At 41.3% G+C, this 20601-nt stretch overlaps 1 protein-coding gene across 1 annotated transcript in view; it reads left to right on the top strand.

Moving 5' to 3' along the window:
* LOC126237237 (uncharacterized) overlaps positions 1-20601 on the top strand; it is a 166012-nt gene that overhangs the window by 134024 nt on the left and 11387 nt on the right. The window contains exons 3-4 of the mRNA XM_049947135.1: positions 1772-2091; positions 5696-5906. Coding sequence (XP_049803092.1) covers positions 1772-2091; positions 5696-5906 — 531 coding nt within the window. The remainder of the gene's footprint in view (positions 1-1771; positions 2092-5695; positions 5907-20601) is intronic.

Here is a 20601-nt window from a genome sequence, read left to right as displayed (position 1 = left end):
GCGCACGTACACAGGCCGCACAACGGATTGGCATACTCTGGATCAGGTGGTCGAGCAGGTGCTGGGGTATAGCCTCCCATTCTTGCACCAGTGCCTGTCGGAGCTCCTGAATTGTCCTAGGGGTTTGAAGACGTGCAGCGATACGTCGACCGAGAGCATCCCAGACGTCCTCGATGGGGTTTAGGTCTGGAGAACAGGCAGGCCACTCCATTCACCTGGTATCTTCTGTTTCCAGGTACTCCGCCACGATGGCAGCTCGTTGGGGCCGTGCGTTATCACCCATCAGGAGGAAGGTGGGACCCACTGCACCTCTGAAGAGACGGACATACTGGTGCAAAATGACGTCCCCATACATCTGACTTGTTACAGTTCCTTTGCCAAAGACATGCAGGAGTTTACGTGCACTAATTATAATCCCACCCTACACCATCAAACCACGACCTCCATTCAGGTCCCTTTCAAGGAAATTAAGGGGTTGGTATCTGGTTCCTGGTTCACGCTAAATGAAAACCCGGCGAGAATCACTGTTCAGACTATACCTTGACTCGTCCGTGAACATAACCTGGGACCACTGCTCCAATGACCATGTACTGTGGTCTTGACACCAGGCTTTACAGGCTCTCCTGTGACCAGGGGTCACTCGAATGCACCTTGCAGGTCTCCGGGCGAATAAACCATATTTGCTGAGTCGTCTGTAGACTGTGTGTCTGGAGACAACTGTTCCAGTGGCTGCGGTAAGGTCGCGAGCAAGGCTACCAGCAGTACTCTGTGACCGTCTGCGGGCACTGATGGTGAGATATCGGTCTTCTTGTGGTGTTGTACACTGTGAACGTCCCGTACTGTAGCGCCTGGACACGTTTCCTGTCTGCTGGAATCGTTGCCATAATCTTGAGATCACACTTTGTGGCACACGCAGGGCCCGTGCTACGACCTGCTGTGTTTGACCAGCGTCCAGTCGCCCTAGTATTCTACCCCTCATAACGTCATCAGTATGTGTTCTTTGAGCCATTTTCAAGACACAGTCACCGTTAGCGCGTCTGAAAACTTCTGCACATATACTCGCTGCACCGTACTCTGACATGCACCAACACACCTCTGCGTGTGTGGACTGCTGCCGGCGCCACCGTGCGATGACCGCAGGTCAGACGCACCGCATGGTCATACACCGAGGTGATGTAAACCCGCAAACCCCCCACCAGAGCGTTGTTTCACCATGTATCAGCATTATCCTTAATTTATGAGCATGAGTGTAGATCACAAGATATGAAGTCGTAAACAATGAAATGCGTGAAAAACTGCCACGTCGTGCATGACTGCTGACTCTATAGAGTCAGCAGTAAATTTCGCACACAGTATCCACATATCCCACTGAGAGTACCCACAAAATTATATAATTGTACGACACCTATCTTAGGAGATCTGACGTCGTAAACATTAAGGACAAGACCGGATATTGCGTGGACAGACGGCTATAAATAAATACCTGGGTAACGCCGGGTTTCTGTGCTAGAAGGTTTATAGTTGTATGCGTTTGTACGTTCGACGACGCTGACAAAGAAAAAAGAAGCGAACGACCTGTGTGTTTCTCCAATCACTTGCAAAGCCTAGTTCCTGCAGTGATCTTCTGTAGACTGCTGCTGGAAAAGGAGCAAGTTCTTTCGAAATTTCTATATATCCCGTCAGTTCCAGTCGCCCTTCCTCTGTTGGTTTTTTTTTTTGTTGATTTTCTACCTCGCAGTGAATTACTTCGACGTCTTCAATTTTGCTACAGGAAGTGCCATGGTTCGGCCTCGGTACTCTCCAAATGTGCGCCGTGGAGTCTGCCATCCGCCACAACTCGGAGTACCACGTGTACGTGCTCCACACGTGTGCGCCTCCTGCTGAAGGCTTCACCGTCCCCGAGGGTGCCAAGGCGATCTACGCTCCAACAGATTTTTTCTTCAAGGACACTGATCTTGATCCGTCCATCTTAACACTGTACCGCTTCTTTGGTACAGAGTATTCCGCACAGCACGCGAAGGAGGTCCTGAGTCTTGTGACACTCTGGAAATACGGTGGCATCTACCTCACCCTGGACTACGTCATTCAAAGGTGGGTGAATGATGCTTTTATCTCTTCGTAATTTATGTTTTTCGTATTTACTTCAAGTATGCAGTTCTCCTCTTTGCTGTTAGTCTTGGTATATGCTGCTTTTGCAAGCCTATTATGAAATACTTTCATTAAATTTGTCACTGTATTAAGCAATCAAATATTCAGTTCTCCTTTCTGTTGTTAATCTTGCTATATTCAGCTTTTACAGGTCTATTATAAAATACTTCCACAAAATTTATCACGATATTACGCAATCAGACCCACTTACCACTAGTACCGCCATCGTTTACTCATCAGCAAATACAGTACCGTTACATGAATTCCACTATCAGAGGTATTGTAATGATTTTTCTCTTGTAGCTTTCTATTCTTTCGTTTCCGAACCAGGGACCCTTACCTCAAGTTCATACATTTGTCCGTCGCCGTCATCCTTGAAAGTTTGCAACATCATGACGGAATCATCCTGTATGTACAAACATTTACAGGCGCTGGCGCCAATAACTTTGACACTATGTAGCGTCGTTGGATGACGTTTCCGGACACGGGTTCCTATGTAAAACTTGATCTATCAAGTCCCCTCTAGAAGCGTGTAACATGAATTGTGAAACACCCTGTATAACTGAGTATTTCTGCGGAGAATTTCTGTACCATACTATGGAACACAACCTATAATCAGAAGATTATGTCTCAGCACCAGTTCAAACAAATGCTGTAGTAGTCTTCATCGCAAAGAAACATTGTGGTGGAAGCAAATGGGCAAAAACGGAAGCAAATGAATGTAAACCAAGTTGTCATTAAAGTATATCCTTTATCAGTTGAATTACTCAACTTTTATGCTGATGACACTGTTCATAAGCGAAAAAAATGCTTGGCTCTAATGTATAATAAAGAGCTATGAAAGATGGTCTTTCTCTTTGCGAATAACGAAATAATTATATCGGACTCATAAGATGATTTACAGTCCGCGAACTGTATTTAATAAAAAAAAGAAGCATTCAGGGCCAATGGGTGACAAGAACAAAAATATTTAGGGGACAAATGAGTGTAACAGGTCATTGTTTTTAAATACTTTGTGTTTAGCTTGATATGTCCAATGACGTTAACTAAAGAAACTATTCTCCAGTTTATGCGACGCAGTTAAGAGGACCATACCTGAAAAAGACAGAGTAGCGTCAATGATAAACTTTTAAACAATTACGGTAGTTATTACAATGCATTAGGGAGCAGACTGTTAGACACTGACAGACAAATAAAAAAAAATAACTCATACTGAAAGACTGGCCAATAACAATATGGGGAAATGTAAAGGAGAAAGACACATAAAAAATGAAAAAGACCAGCTCTGAATTCCTTGAAGAAAGAACAGTCTTAAAAAGACTAAAAATTGTTTGTGATTGTGATAATGTTGGTATTCATGATGATGGCGTCGTTGAGATTACGTTGCCAATTACACAATGGTAATTGTTATGTTACTGTCATTATTATGCTTATTATTTATTGGAGCGTGATCTTTATACCTTGCTCCTAGCACCTTATTGAATAAATAATATATAATTTATTATAGGAAGAGATCATAATAACACGTCAAGGTAACTGCCAACAAATGCAATTCTTTTAAATTATTTAAGCAAAAAGTGAAAAATAGTACACGTACATACATTTTTTGAGGTGAAACTGCGACATTATTTTCTGGTAATAAGATGGTTTGCGTGGGATGTTACGGAAATTTTCCACGGAAATATAATCAGTTAGAGGAGAAGGTTAGGAAATCTTAAGAAGCCGATGATGATACTAAAAGTTTCTGCATTTTATAGCTTATTGTATTTCACTAGTGGGAAATTGGTTTATTTAAACATTAGGACTTTCTTTTTCTCATAGTTATTATTTCATTTCGTACAACGTGTTTTATGGGTGTCCTGAAACTGAAAAGTACAAATTTCTGACATATGAAGTGAATGTGGACGCACAGTAACTTGCGTTAGGTATTTTTCAGCTAGAAAATGTGTTAAAATAATCAGGACTGGTTTACTTATGTTAGACGAAGAATCAAAAAATAAAACAACGCAAATTTTAAAATTTATCTTTTATTTTATCGACGAAGTTGTACATTTATTTTTATGATATGGCTAGTTTCAAATTTATTCAGATCTAACAATAAAATAAATACCCAAGTATCCGTTATCCACCTCTACAACAGGTAGAAATGTATTACAGCTAACTATTGCATTTACCTATGTACCTATGTAAGCAACCCGTCGCAGCTGTATGGAAATACACATGGGGATACTGTTTTTTGTACCTGCGTGTTGCGATATAAATACACTCTAAGAAAGAAAAAATGCATCACGAAGAAATTATCTGCATGAGACGAAAATCGACAGATATGATTTACAATAGTGGCAAAGAAATGATTACAATTTCAAGAGAAGAGAGAAGAGAAAAGAGCTTCACAAAATGAGCGAGTCAATAATGGCACAAACAAGTTTCGGTGTGGAAAGTTTTCAGAACACGATATCTCGTAAACGACTCTCACTAGACTACATTTACATCTACATACATACTCCGCAATCCACCATACAGTGCGTGGCGGAGGGTACCTCGTACCACAACTAGCATCTTCTCTCCCTGTTCCAATCCCAAACAGAACGAGGGAAAAATGACTCCCTCTGTACGAGCCCTAATCTCTCTTGTCTTATCTTTGTGGTCTTTCCGCGAAATGTAAGTTGGCGGCAGTAAAATTGTACTGCAGTCAGCCTCAAATGCTGGTTCTCTCAATTTCCGCAGTAGCGATTCACGAAAAGAGCGCCTGCTTTCCTCTAGAGACTCCCACCCGAGTTCCTGAAGCATTTCCGTAACACTCGCATGATGATCAAACCTACCAGTAACAAATCTAGCAGCCCGACTCTGAATTGCTTCTATGTCCTCCCTCAATCCGACCTGATAGGGATCCCAAACGCCCGAGCGGTACTCAAGAATACGTCGTATTAGTGTTTTATAAGCAGTCTCCTTTACAGATGAACCACATCTTCCCAAAATTCTACCAATGAACCGAAGACGACTGTCCGCCTTCCCCACAATTGCCATTACATGCTTGTCCCACTTCATATCGCTCTGCAATGTTACGCCCAAATATTTAATCGACGTGACTGTGTCAAGCGCTACACTACTAATGGAGTATTCAAACATTACAGCATTCTTTTTCCTATTCATCTGCATTAATTTACATTTATCTATATTTAGAGTTAGCTGCCATTCTTTACACCAATCACAAATCCTGTCCAAGTCATCTTGTATCCTACAGTCACTCAACTCCTGCAACAAACACCACTGACGTTCTAATTTATCCTACTTTTAGTCTGTTAATGACAATAGGCATCGTCCCATTAAAAATTGTATGTTTGCAAAAAAATACACTTTCAAAGTATAATTACAATGTTTATTGGCTAACAGTGGGTCCCTCTGACTACCCATAGGTTATGTGAAAACCGCACATCAACAGCAGTTTCCATTTCCACAGTATCTGCGGTGCGTGTCTTACGTGATACACCCCGGTGTAGAGACTACTGCTTGGTGTTTGGATAACTGTTGATGGTGATTGCTGCAGGCCGCTTTGGGGGTTAGGGGAGGATTGGATCGTGACAGCGGGCCCGAAAGAGGTGTCGCTGCGTGCCATGTCGCTGTCTGCGACGCCGCTGTCTCCCGGGCAGCAGGTGGCCATCGAGGCAGTGCGGCGTCTGCACGTCGACGGCGGCGCTGCAGACGGCGCCGTCGCACTGGTCACCAGCGTGCTCAGCGAACGCTGCGCCTTCGATCAGGTGAGTCACACTCGCGGGAGTTCCCTATGGGTCCCACTTTCACAGCTCCTCTAACAAATTCATTTCTAATCCTGTCTTTCCTTGTTACCCCATACATCCGCCTCAGCATCCTCATTTCCGCCACTTCCATCTTTCTTTCCTGGGCTACTGTGATCGGCCATGTCTCTGCCCCGTATAGCATAGCAGGCCTTACCACCGACTTGTACACTTCCCCTTTCAACCCAATGCTCACCTTCTTGTCACACAACACTCCACTTATTTTCCTCCAGTTGTTCCAACCGCAATTTATTCCGTGTTGTATCTCGCTTTCCAGTCCTCCGACCCTCTGATGTACCAAACCTGGTATTTAAATTTGCAGACCGATTTCAGCTCATCATCTGCACATCCTTCAGTGCTAAATATTCTGACTTTGTCCTGCTAATTTTCATCCCTCTTTCTTCTAGTGCCTTCCTCCACTCCTCCAGCTTTTCCTCAAGTCTGTCGATGCTCTGCTCACAAAGAACCACATCATCCGCAAACATCATATTCCACGACGCTTCCTTCTTCACATTTTTCACCAGCACATCCATAATCAGGTCAAAGAGGTAGGGACTAAGCGCAGACCCTTCATGTAACCCCACTTTTTCTGGAAACTCCTTTGTCATGCCCACACTACTTCTCACATGTGTCATTGCTCCTCTGTGCATTTCCTCCACTAACTTCACATACTTCCCTGGCACGCACTGCTCTCTCATGCCTCTCCATATTTCGTCCCTTGGGACTCTGTCATATGCTTTCTCCAAATCAATGAAAGCCATATGTAGGTCGGCTTGTAGCTCCCCGTGTCTCTCCACTATCCGCCTTAAAGCATGTATTGCATCAGTCGTTCATCTTCCAGGCATGAACCCAAACTGTTCTTCACACACAACAGTCTCCTTGCGCAATCTTGCTTCTATAACTCTTTCCCAAATTTTCATTGTGTATGCCATCAGTTTAATACCTCTACAGTTACTGCAGTCCTGCACATCACCTTTCCCCATAAATATTGGGATCAGTACACTAGTACTCCACTCGTCTGGCATCTCCTCCTGCCCCCAAATCTTCTTTATTAAATCCCAAAGGAGCTCAATTCTCTTTTTACCGAGACACTTCTCTACCTCAACGGGGATCTGGTCTAGGCCAACTGCCTTCCCATTTTTCATCTTTTCAATTGCCCGTTCGACTTCATCTCTAGTTATATCCACCGTTAATCCTTCGTTTGCCCCTCCTTCCTCAGTTTTCACTCTTACAGTTTCTTCATTCAGAAATTTCTCAAAATAATTCAACCACCTTTGGATTATTTTTCCATAGTTATGCAGAATTATTCCTGTTTCATCTTTCATTTGTTTTATTGCTGTTAGATCCTTAGAAGCTTTATCTCTCTATTTGCCTATCCGTATCAGTTGTCTCATATTCTGATTTTTCTGCAGTTGTTCGCATGCCTCCCTTACTGATTCAGCTTTAGCTTTAGCCATGGCTCGTTTTGCCTCCTTCTTTGCACTTTTGTATGCTTGCCCATCCTCAGCACTTCCGCACATATCCCACTTTCTCTTAGCGTCTTTCTTTTCCTTCACAACATTCTTCATTCCACCACCATGCTTCCTCATCTTTTGGCACCCCTCTCCCAGATGTTAACCCAAACACTTCCTCCCTGGTCTTCCTTATAACAGCACTACTTGTTTTCCACCATTTTCTAACATATTTCTTTCCATCTTGTTACCAATGTCAACACATTTACTTGACACCTACGGCGGATCATATTATGGCACATGCACCACGACACGCTAAACAAGTTATTCTTCTATAACTTCATGGTGTCTTAACCACACTTTTTTTTTCTCCAACATAGCGTCTCCAGATGGCCATCGTGTCGGTAATGGGTTTATGTCCGCTCCGTTCCTATTATGTATTTGCGATGGAAAACGGAATCCACTAACGTTCGCGTTAGGTTAGCGATTGCATCTAATGACATCGGTTTCGCCGTGAGTGTCTCTAATCCGTGCGGAACTTCTTTTTTTTCACTCTTCTGACTGGTTTGACGCGGCCCGCCACAAATTCTCCTGTGCTAACCTCTTCATCTCAGAGTAGCTCTTACAACCTACGTCCTCAATTATTTGCTGGATGTATTCCAATCTCTGTTTTCCTCTAGAGTTTTTGCCCTCTACAGCTCCCTCTGGTACCATGGAAGTCATTCCCTCAGGTCTTAACATATGTTTTATCATCTTGCCCCTTCTCCTTATCAGTGTTCTCACATATTCCTTTCCTCTTTGATTCTGCGTTGAACGTCCTCATTCCTTACCTTATCAGTCCACCTAATTTTCGACGTTCGTCTGTAACACCACATCTCAAATGCTTCGATTCTCTTCTATTCCGGTTTCCCCACAGTCCATGTTTCACTGCCATACAATGCTGTACTCCAGACGTACATTCTCAGAAATTTCTTCCTCAAATTAAGGCTGATATACGATGTTAGTAGACTTGTCTTGGTCAGGAACGACTTATTTGCCATAGCTAGTCTGCTTTTGATGTCCGGCCGGCCACAGTGGCCGAGCGGTTCTAGGCGCTACAGTCTGGAACCGCGCGACCGCTACGGTCGCAGGTTCGAATCCTGCCTCGGGCATGGATGTGTTTGATGTCCTTCGGTTAGTTAGGTTTAAGTAGTTCTAAGTCTAGGGGACTGATGACCTCAGATGTTAAGACCCATAGTGCTCAGAGCCGTCTGAACCATTTTTTTATGTCCTCCTTGCCCCGTCCGTCATTGGTTATTTTACTGCCTAGGTAGCAGAATTCCTTAACTTCATGTACTTTGTGACCATCAATCCTGATGTTAAGTTTCTCGCTGTTCTCATTTCTACTACCTCTCATTACCTTTGTCTTTCTTCGATTTATTCTCAGTCCATACTGTGTACTCATTAGACTGTCCATTCCATTCAGCAAATCATGTAATTCTTCTTCACTTTCACTCAGGATAGCAATATCATCAGCGAATCGTATCACTGATATCCTTTAACCTTGAATTTTAATTCCACTCCTCATCCTTTCTTTTATTTCCGTCATTGTTTCCTCGATGTACAGATTGAACAGTAGGGGCGAAAGGCTACATCCTTGTCTTACACCCTTTGGAATACGAGCACTTTGTCCTTGGTCGTCCACTATTATTATTCCATCTTGGCTATTGTACATATTGTATATGACCCGTCCCTGCCTATAGCTTACCCCTACTTTTTTCAGAATTTCGAACATCTAGCACCATTTTACATTGTCGAACGCTTTTTCCAGGTCGACAAATCGTATGAACGTGTCTTGAGTTTCCTTTAGTCTTGCTTCCATTATTAACCTTAACGTCTGAATTGCCTCTCCCGTGCCTTTATTTTTCCTAAAGCCAAACTGATCGTCATCTAGCGCATCCTCAATTTTCTTTCGCATTCTTCTGTATATTATTCTTGCAAGCAAGTTGGATACATGAGCTGTTCAGCTCATTGTGCGATAATTCTCGTACTTGTCAGCTCTTGCCGTCTTCGGATGTTAGTGTGATAATAGGAGCCGTATAAATACTCTTCGTGTATTCGTCTGCGTGTAACAGTCGTTCTTCGCGGCCCGGGCCGCGTCGCGACTTGTCGGATTCTGTAGCGTGAGCGTTCAGGCCATGTGGTGCGCAGCTTAGATCGCCGTGACACGGGCACCAGCTGTTGCACCGTCTGCCACCGGGGGCATAGTCTTCACCTGCGGAGGAGGCGTGTGACGTCAGCGGCTGCGTTAGCAACAGCGGCGTCTGAACGAATACTTGAGAGCACCAACACAGCAAGGAAGACGTATCTCACCCGCACATTATGAAACATGGATGGGACAAAAAGCGCCGGCAGTTGTGACCGAGCGGTTCTAGGCGCTTCAGTCTGGAACCGCGCGACCGCTACGGTCGCAGGTTCGAATCCTGCCTCGGGCATGGATGTGTGTGATGTCCTTAGGTTCATCATCATCATCATCATGCGATCAGGCCCAGAGGACCGCGCGCCACCACAGTTAGAGCGCTCCATCCGTCTCTGTCTTCTGCTATCTGTCTCCAGTTTTCCGTGACTCCCAGCTGCAACAGGTCTTCTCTCACTCCATCCATCCACCTCTTTCTAGGTCTTCCCACTGGTCTGCTGCCTGACGGGATCCAGTCCATTGTGATTTTTGGCCATCTTGTTGCCTCCATTCTAACAACATGTCCAGCCCATTGCAGTCTTTTGCTTCTCATCACTCCCAAGATGTTAGGCTCCTTGTACAGCTCTTCTAATTCAGTGTTATGGCGTCTTCTCCATTCTCCAGTAGTCTGATCTCTGACTGGTCCAAATATTTTCCTGAGGACTTTCCTTTCAAATGTTAGCAGTCGCTTAAGGTCTTGTTTTCGAGTGCTCCAGGTTTGAGAACTATAAAGTACTACTGGCATTATTAATGTCTTATACAACCGTAGCTTTAGTTGTTGCGAGACACTTCTACATTTTAATATAGGGTCTAGAGAGTGATAGTATCTGTTTCCCGCCTGCAGTCGTGCTTTTATCTCTGCTTCAGTTGATGTTACTTCTGTAAAAAATGATCCAAGGTATTTGAACTCTTTCACATGTTTATACCTGGTGTTGTTCACAATTAAATCTTGAGAGCTCTGGATCATTCTTCCTATGGTCATATACTCTGTCTTTTCAGAGCTAATTTGTAGACCGATCCTAGCTGCCAGTAACTCCAAGGTCTGGATACTTCTCTTCAGATCTTCTTGTGTGCATGCTAATAGTGCAATGTCGTCTGCATAGGCCAGATATGTAATGTGTTCATTACCAATTTGAATGCCCTTGATGTTTTCTTTTCGAAATCCCGCATTACCTTCTCAAGTGCCAGGTTGAAGAGGACAGGTGATAGCCCATCTCCTTGGCGTAATCCTGTTACAACTTGGAAGCTTTCTGTCATTTGATTGCCTACCTTAACCTTAAGTTTTGTGTCATTTAGGCATACCTCTACCAGTTTGACCAACTTCTTTGGTATACCAAACTCTGTCATAGTTCTAATCAGGCTAGGTCTATGTATACTGACGTAAGCCTTCTTGAAGTCTACAAACAGGAGATGTATCTCTCCTCCGTATTCGTACATTTTTTCACAGACCTGTTTTAGGACAAAAATCTGGTCCGTGGTTGGTCGCCCTGCCTGGAAACCTCCTCGGTATTCTCCAATTATGTCTGTTGCTATAGGTTTTATTCGTTCTAATAGGCAGTTGGAGAAGATCTTATAACAGGTGTTGAGTACCGCTATGCCCCTATAGTTGTCACATACGGATTTGTCTTTCTTTTTATATATGGGGCATATCACACCTACCTTCCATTCCTCTGGTATTTCATGTTTTACCCAAATTTGCTCGATTAGCTTGTGGATTTTGAAGCAGAGGATTTCGTCTCCAGCCTTGAGAAGTTCAGCAGGAATACCGTCCTCACCTGGACTTTTGCCATTCTTAAGGTTTTTAATCTGGTTCCTTATCTCTTCAATGGTGGGTGGAGGATATTCTGGGACTACTGTTACTGGTTCATCCAACTCAAGTAGTTCGGTTGGTTCATCAGAGTTTAGTAATTCTATGAAGTATTCCATCCATCTTCTTCCAATTTTTTGATCTTCTGTTAACATTCTTCCATTGGCATCTTTCATAAATCTGTGTTGATGGTATGTCCCTCCTTTAAAACTTTTCACTTTTCTATAAAGTTCTTTATACCTATTTCCATGATGTCCTTAGGTTAGTTAGGTTTAAGTAGTTCTAAGTTCTAGGGGACTGATGACCTCAGATGTTAAGTCCCATAGTGCTCAGAGACATTTGAACCATTTTTGAACAAAAAGCGACACAAAGAGCGCAACAAAACCCCCCAAAGAAACTTCGGAGCCCTCAGAAACAAGTATCGTGCAGCCGGACGAAGATGAGGACATAGTACAATACACTGATGAGGAATTCCGCGTAACCACAAAGGTTACTGCCTTAAAAGTACTATAGTTGAAGTAAAAACTTACTCATTGGGCAATATCAAACGCAAAACTGACTGGAGGTATAGAACAATAAGAAAAAAGAAAATGCCGGACTTAAGGATAAAACAAAAACAGGGCGGATCTTTCATTCGCTAGTGCGGCAGCCACTGCTCCATTTGTTGAGACGGTCGGACAAAATCAAAGGCTGAGACCACACAGGCCAAGCACGGTAGCACATTATTCATCAGATCCAAGGACATGAAAGACGCAAAGGAAATACGGACAGAAAAGACAAGAATCAAGAAAATGATGGCAGCAACCAATGTAGTCATAGCTGAAGCAGAAATAGAAGAGGAAATCAGGAAGCTGAAACGAAATTCGGAGCTGAATAAAGAAATGACATGCGAACCACATAGGAAGCGTAGGCAGAAAGTGATAGTGCATGGTTTCCCAGTTACCATGCCAGAAAGTGAGTTAACTGAGTCACTGTACGAGCAGAACTTGGAGGGAACGACACATAGAAAGAAATTCTTAGAAGAAACGAAAGTCATGTCTAAAACAGGTCCACGGAGGAAGCTGACAGTAAATTATGTACTGAAGGTACATCCAAAAGTCAGAGCACAAGTGGTTACGCAAAAAAGAATATACATTGGCTTTCGATCTGTTACTGTGAAGGACTACATTGCAGTCATCAAATGCCATAACTGCCACGACTATGACCACATTGCTAAGTCCTGAAAGGAAAATAAACTGACATGCTCTCACTGTAGAGAGTGTGACCATCTAAAAGAGAACTGTGAAAATACCAAGCGAGCTCCAGTGAGCGAAAAGGAAGAAATCATGCAGCCAAGGAGATAAAGCCTGCGTGACATACCAACTGTTCCTGGAGCGGGAAATTCAAAGAACCGTAAATGGATTCTGAACCATTGTGCAATCCGCTGGCGAACACTACAGGAAGCCACAGAGTAAATAAAAACACGCAAATATCACGTCGGCAGTCGAAGAAGGTGCAACACCGTCCAGGAAGAAAACTATTACACTCGAGCCCACTGATCAAATGGATTATAAGATTACCTGTCATCTCTGAAAGAAACGGAAACCTCCATTGAAGAGAAAGCGAGATGCAGAAGGAGCCAAAATTTTTTGGTCCAAAGTCAAGAACGAGAAGAGACATAGCGACACAAACCGAAAACGTGACTAACCATATAGACAAGGGCGACAACAAGATGGACAATACAAAGGACACTAGTAAGAATAATGGAGACAAAGAGTGGAGTTTCTAGAAGAGGCGAAGAAGAAAAGAAAACAAGGAGCGAACAGCATGCCTACCTCCAGACAAGGAAGAGTTAAAGGACATAGTATCAAATTCAGAAAAAGTTGAAAGTGCAATAAATGCAAGGTGTGACAGCACGCAACAAGCTGTAGTAGCGAGTGTCACAGCACATAGCAGCTTCAGAGTATAACAAACACTAGAGGCTGCATCTGCTGACGCAAGGGCTAAATTAAAGGAAAACAGTACGGTAATTCTTGAAAGACTAAGCAACTGGTGCGTAGAATACTAACGATAGCAGTGCACAAAACAGTTTATATAAGTTACTAAAAGGAACATTTTCAAGAATAAAAAATCCCCCAGAAACCTATTTGTGAAAAGAAAAGAAGTATAGAGGTACCTCGGAATTAACATTGACGAAAAGCAAAAGTTCAATGCACATGTAGAAATCGTCTGCCAGAGAGGCATTAAAATCAGAAATAAAATAGCAACAACTATACTCCTGCTTCTCACAGGCGCATATAGAACAACACGGACTGAGGCGTAGCTAGTGATACTAGGCTTGCTATCTCCAGATCTAGCAGTAAGGAAGACAGGTGCACGATATTGTTTCAAAAAGCGCGGTTATGATAAGATAAGGAGATACTGGGCACAAGAGCCTTATCGAATAAGGAAATAAAGGCATACATTAAGAGAGAATGGTAAAAAAATCTGGGAAAGGGCAGGAACAGCGGGAAGAACCTACCAGTTCTTTCCTGACGTGAAAGAAAGAACAAAAATGACATATTTCTTGAAACTTCCTGGCAGATTAAAACTGTGTGCCCGACCGAGACTCGAACTCGGGACCTTTGCGTTTCGCGGGTAAGTGCTCTACCATCTGAGCTACCGAAGCACGACTCACGCCCGGTCTCACAGCTTTACTTCTGCCAGTATCTCGTCTCCTACCTTCCAAACTTTACAGAAGCTCTCCTGCGAACCTTGCAGAACTAGCACTCCTGAAAGAAAGGATACTGCGGAGACATGGCTTAGCCACAGCCTGGGGGATGTTTCCAGAATGAGATTTTCACTCTGCAACGGAGTGTGCGCTGATATGAAACTTCCTGGCAGATTGCGCACACTCCGCTGCAGAGTGAAAACCATCCAGACAGAGGAGAGATCCACCTTGGTTCTAATACCACGTACAGAAGTGTTGTGCAGTGCTCTGTAGTATAGTGTTGTAGCAGTGTAGTCCAGAATTATCATTACAAAATTTGTGATCTACCAGTGCTACATAGTGTTAAAGACAAGTAGTGTGTACCTGCTGGGTTCAGGATGAACAGATTTCTGTGTGGCAGGTCGCCAAATGACAGTATTCAGACTTTTTTTAGTTATTATTGTTAGTATTTTTTGTTTTAATATAGTTATTCTATGCAGATCTCCCCTTAAATAGCATTATGCTTAGTTACTACTAACACCTTTGAAATCATGTAAAATGTTATGTGCTTTATTCATGGCAGTTCATGTCCACCATTCGGTCTGTTCTTTTATATAGATAACAGATTAAAAGAAAGAAAAACTTTGTGTTCTGCCTTACGGCAGGTCTTGTCATGGGGGAAGCCTTGTCAGAGAGGTCCACCAAATGAACGTCTGTGGAAGTTATTCCAGTGGCGGTTTCCCGTTGCCTTCCACTGATGATGATGAAATGATAATGAGGACAACACAACACCCAGTCCCTGAGCGGAGGAAAATCTCCCACCCAGCCGGGAATCGAGCCCGTGCCCCTTGGCGTGACAGACCGCCGCGCTGACCACTCAGCTATCGGGGCGGACAGACTAAAAGAAAATAGGAAATAAATACATAAATAAATTTCAAAATCGCCTTATGCATTTCAACATTCCGTCATTTACAAAGTATATAAAATACAAGACAAAAATGGTACAAAAATATGAAAATGTGTTATATTTTATCATTGATCAGAGAGATAGTGTAATGAGTGAAGTATGGATTTCTAGCTTACCAGTCTTATGACAGTTACGTAAAATTTTTCAGAACATCGTCAACATTCTCAGTCACGAGACAAGTGCAAACTAGTATCAAGGAATTGGAAGCAAAGTGGACTAAATAGCTAGTTGGCGCTGTATACATGGTACATGCTGCATTTGTTTGTTCACAAATATATTTTTATCATTACATCGTCTAAAACTATTTCGTCAGTAAAGAAGCCAACGGCGTTGATAAACTGGTAATACAGGTTTCCACCCGATCATCGAAGTTAAGCAACGTTGTGTCCGGTTACCACTCGGATGGATGACCGTTTGGACAAAACCGGCTGCCGTTGGCTTTAGGGAGACACTAGTCGCCGAAGGGGCGTCCAACTGAAAGACTTGCACCAGGCGTGGCGAAAAACGACACCACTTTCTTTTTCAGTAAACAATTCACGGAAACCACTTTACAATGTTTTTCAAAATAGTATTTTTTTACAAAACAATGCGTAACAGATCTTTTGCATGGCCGAAAATAATACATTGGAAGAGGCTGCTGAATGGTACTAGTATACATGAGGCAGTTAGTTTATAGACTGCTAAGTTGTCGAAAATTGTTTCTTAACAGACAGTTTGCCGCATTTTATTTTCGATCACACAGAAGATCCGTTACGCATCTTGTAAAGCATTGCAAAGTAATTTCTACGAATTGTTTAAGCATGAAACTGTTTTATACGTTGTAACGATGAAAATGTAGTCGTGAACAAACAAATGCAATGTATACCATGTATCTAGCGCCGACTAACAACAGCAAGAAATTGAATTCTACTGTAACGTGGGAAATTATAATTTTGTTTTGCTTTGAGAAGCTTTCTGAATCTGTATGGCTTCTGAAAAATTCAGAACCCTCGTACAACCCATTATTTGCAAACAAATTAATCGTTATTTGTATATTTCTTTGCTTGCACAATTCCAGAGATAAGAGTAATACAGTCGCGCTGGTGTAGCATGTAAAATTAGATGATTTCGTTGCAAACAAACCCTGTTTTAGTATTACGGTGCATTTAAGACTACCACAGTATGAGATGTAAGATGGTTAATTCGTTGTAGAGGGCTGAGAGTAAGCCACGCCACTCAGTTTTCAACTGATTTTTTATAAAGGTGAATGAATGATAAAACCAAATAGGAAAAACTTAGTATCTGACTCCGTTACACCATCTGAACTGAAATGGCTTTGGCGAAAATATTGCGGTACTTACAGTACAGTACTGCTGGGAATGATGTAAAGTAGCTGTAATTTCGGCTAAAGGCTGTAATTTTCAATTTTTATTTATTTATGTATTGTGATTTTCAGTCCTTTCCCGCAATGGGGGAAGGCGGGCACATTGGGAATTCTTCTTTCGTGCCTTGAATTATGTGTTTCGGATCTGAGTCATTTTATTGGTATATTTGCAGGGGCGGGAGTGTACAGCTCCTGCGTGACAATGAGAAGTCTGTGACTATAAATATGCAGGCTCGACCTTTGTCGACTGCGAATAATGTGTAACCTTCCCGTATAAATAAAAAAATATAAAATAATGATGTGTAACCTTCCCGAACAGAAAACAAAAAAATAAAAATAATTGAATTTGGATAATTAAATTCTGACGTATGAAAACTAATAAATCTTAACTCATGAAAAACTGATAAATTTTGACGTAAGCAGCGCTACGCCATGGCCATGTGAAATCAATCTGAATCCGTCCGTGAGAAATAAATTGAAAAATTCTTACCTCGTGATGGTGTTGCCGGATAACGCTGTCTGTATATCTGCTCGTAAATGGCACAGCTTAGTGCATAGCTGGCCTATCTACTAAAGCTGGATAACATTTGTCTGAGATCTGAATTACGAGAAAAACTGACTTTACTTAGTGACACAGCTGCACAGCTGGTCGTCGGATTACTAAAGAACATATGACTATGATCTGACAAAAATTCTGAAATATTTCAGTTTAGATAATTGACTCGATCGGGACTGGCAATGACTTGAGGGGAAATTATACTTTTATAGTTAACTGGTAAAAACAGTTACAATTATATTCTGAAAAATTTTTAAGTTATTAATAAAGATCTACAATCCATTACACAGGAAAATTGAATATATTACAAATCTGGGTCAACTGGTGCTGACGAATCACAAAAGAAAAGATTGAAAAAAAGTCATATTAACATCTTAGACAAGTGACTTTACTACGCGCATGGTAATAAAAATAATAAAATTTACCTTACAATAGATGGTTGACTTAATTACACTGTTGATTTTTCATTATATTAACAATTATTCATTTGTTCATCATCATCTCATTCCATGGAATCGTTTAGCTCTGCGGCCGATCACAATTATTATTCATTTCCATATAATAAAATTTTACAATTTGTTCTGCACTGTGACTTTAACAACTACTAACTATAACCTGCGCTGTTACCAGCGACAGACAACTACACTGTAGCAGCGAGCGACTGCTACTGCGGCAGAGACTGCTCTGACCTGTAACTCTATTGCAGCTCTCTTTTGACAGGGGCAAAGATACTTTATGTCTCAGGCAGCGCCTGTGAATTGACATTCTGGCAAGTGAGCAATACCTCGCGATTACATTTGCTCCAGCAGGGTGGTGAACCCCTTACAAATGATTGCGATAAATCAGTACTTCTTGGCATAAACTCTAGAGTAATATTGTATGCCGACTCTAGCATACTTTGCACGTAATCTTTATTGAGCCTTGAGATACCATTGACGTTAAGAGAAAAGTGGTGGTGCCGCTTGCCAACTTTGGAAGGGCAAACACATGACATCACTAGCTTTCTCTTCTTAGCAATGACGCAATCGTCATGATGTGACAAGCCACACCTTCCTCTGCCCGGCTATCCCCTCCTCTCTCTTCCTCAGTCAAAATCAGTATCGTAATAAAACGAGACAGCCAATCACAGTGAGTATGTTAGCGGTCATAAAAATGAGGCAGCCTATCACATTGCAGCCACAGAGCAGCGATCTTGGGCATGCCAAGAAATTATGTAAAGGGAATAACTTGCAGTATTACTGCAGCTAAGATACATAAGCAAAACACGCACACACACACACACACACACACACACACACACACACACACCTAGTCGTTAAAACTGCTGTATAACCATGTTTGTGAAATCTCAAATTGAGACACTTCATTTTAGGCCCAAATGAGATGATGTAGGAATATTAACCTATAACAGCAGAAAACACATGTTGGATTAAATACTATACTAAGTAGGGACACACACAAATACTGGCAGCAACTGGAAGACTGCAAGCAATGTAGAATCTACACTTGACGCCTAATATATAACTGCGAAATATAAAATAAAGTGCCAAAATCTATTTCCATGACTAAATTATCTGTATTATTTTTTTATAACAACACAAAACATATGTGCCTAAAAGAACATGCTAAATAGGCAGTTAACAGTTCCTCCTATCCTGAAATTCACGTGTGTTGTTGTTAGTACACAAATGACGTGTTTTTTTTCAAAATTATGTAAGCACACAAACAATTGTTATATCAGAGTGATGATCATCCCTAAAATGTTCTATAAAACTCATGTTCAGCTAAAATAACGTGTAACTGCTAGAAAAGTATAATTAAAGTTTAGCCTCTACATGACACCTAAAACATGACTATAAACTCTCAAATTAAATTCCTCAACGATATTTACACATCTAAATTGATCCATTACTGTACAAACTCATGTGGCAGGCCATGCAGTAATACTGAATAGCTTCTTCTAGGCCTGTGGGAAACTGTGTTACCAATGGTGCAAAAACGAATTGCAGTCTTGCATCACAATATTTATTTGTAATCAGATAATTAATTTCTGTTGTTAATGACCATCTTCAGATTTGAGTACAAAAGAGTTGCATTATGTATTGTTGTTATTATTATTATTACCATTATTACGTACTATTTCTACTCAAGTCTGAAGATGGTTGTTACTGAGCAAAATTAATTACCTAATTACAAATAAACATTTGGATCCAAGACTGGAATTATAAAAAAAGCAAATACTTTCTTGTATCGCTGAAAACCTTTTTGTGACTTGTCACAACTGGATAACGAACTTTCGTCTTCTCATCAAGCACCATTTCAGGAGGGAAGGAGATAATGCATAATCTTGTACACTACACTAATGTAATTAATGGTACTGAGTGGTTAATGCTGATTTCTTATTACATTTAATCTTGAATATATCTGTGGTAGCAGGGTTATTCAATGACGCCAGATTTTTTGACGCTTTAGCACAACACATTGAATTCAAAACGATATGTTTGACAACACCAGTAATGTTCTGCAACACTTAAACTATACATTTTCGTAATACACAAAGGGAATTTCACGATCCATGAAATACGTTTAAATTCAACTATACTTGGCCAAAGGTGATGGCCACAAGACAGAGATAAAACATGGTCAAAGACATTGGTGCAACAAGATAGAGATTATCAATGCCTCAAAAATACGGTCTTTGCCACCAAAATTAAATTATTTATCAAAGTAAGAAATGATTTTGGGTTAAAACACACACACACACACACACACACACACACACACACACACACACACACACACAAACACACAAACACACACGCTTGTGCACGCGCGCGTGCGCATGCACATACACATACAAGTCGCTTATAATAATATATAATATAATAACAGATCTCTGTTCATGAACAGAAACTTGAAATTAGCACCAGAATGAAATTTTTATCAAAATATATAAGTCTCTGAGCAAAAACAACGTGTAGCACTACTGTCATAATTTAAATGGACTACAATATTCAAAAAAGGAGTACAAACATTGCTTCTGTATTGGCACTGCCGATAAAAGTTGTAGGTTAAGCAGCACTTGCTAACTATCAAAGTTTCATCATTGTATCACACATTACAACTACAATGGACTTACAAATTAAGTATTTCAACATCTAATTTGTCTGTATTACTTATTAAAATATACAAGCTCACTTATTGGCATCACTGAAAAAAGCTATATGTTAGATGATAAAATGTATATGTAGTTAGATCTTTGTACCACATATTAAATTCATCAAAATACATAAAAATTAGTTCTACGACATTGAAAAACATAGATGAGAACTTTTCATGATCTAAGATAAAGCTTAAAACGCATTTGTTGATGGTGAGTACTATGTTACTTCCAAGTCTAACTAAATTCATTAAAAAATGTGTCAGAAACCGATATCAAACTAAACCAAATGTTATAATCACATCCATGCTATGGGATTAACGTCATTTTCAAAACGTTTGTCATCTTCTTCTGTCACTCAGTATAAACTACATGGCATTTTGGTGCAACAGAATGCTGAACTGGAGCATTGCATTCCATAGAGGTAAGAAAGGAGAGTTGCAATATTGTCAACTACATCTACATCTACATC

The sequence above is a fragment of the Schistocerca nitens genome, chromosome 2 (genome assembly GCF_023898315.1).
Source record: "Schistocerca nitens isolate TAMUIC-IGC-003100 chromosome 2, iqSchNite1.1, whole genome shotgun sequence".
In the NCBI taxonomy this organism is placed as follows: Eukaryota; Metazoa; Arthropoda; class Insecta; order Orthoptera; family Acrididae; genus Schistocerca; species Schistocerca nitens.
Note: the sequence above shows the minus strand (reverse complement) of the source record. Positions and strands in the feature narration are given on the sequence as shown.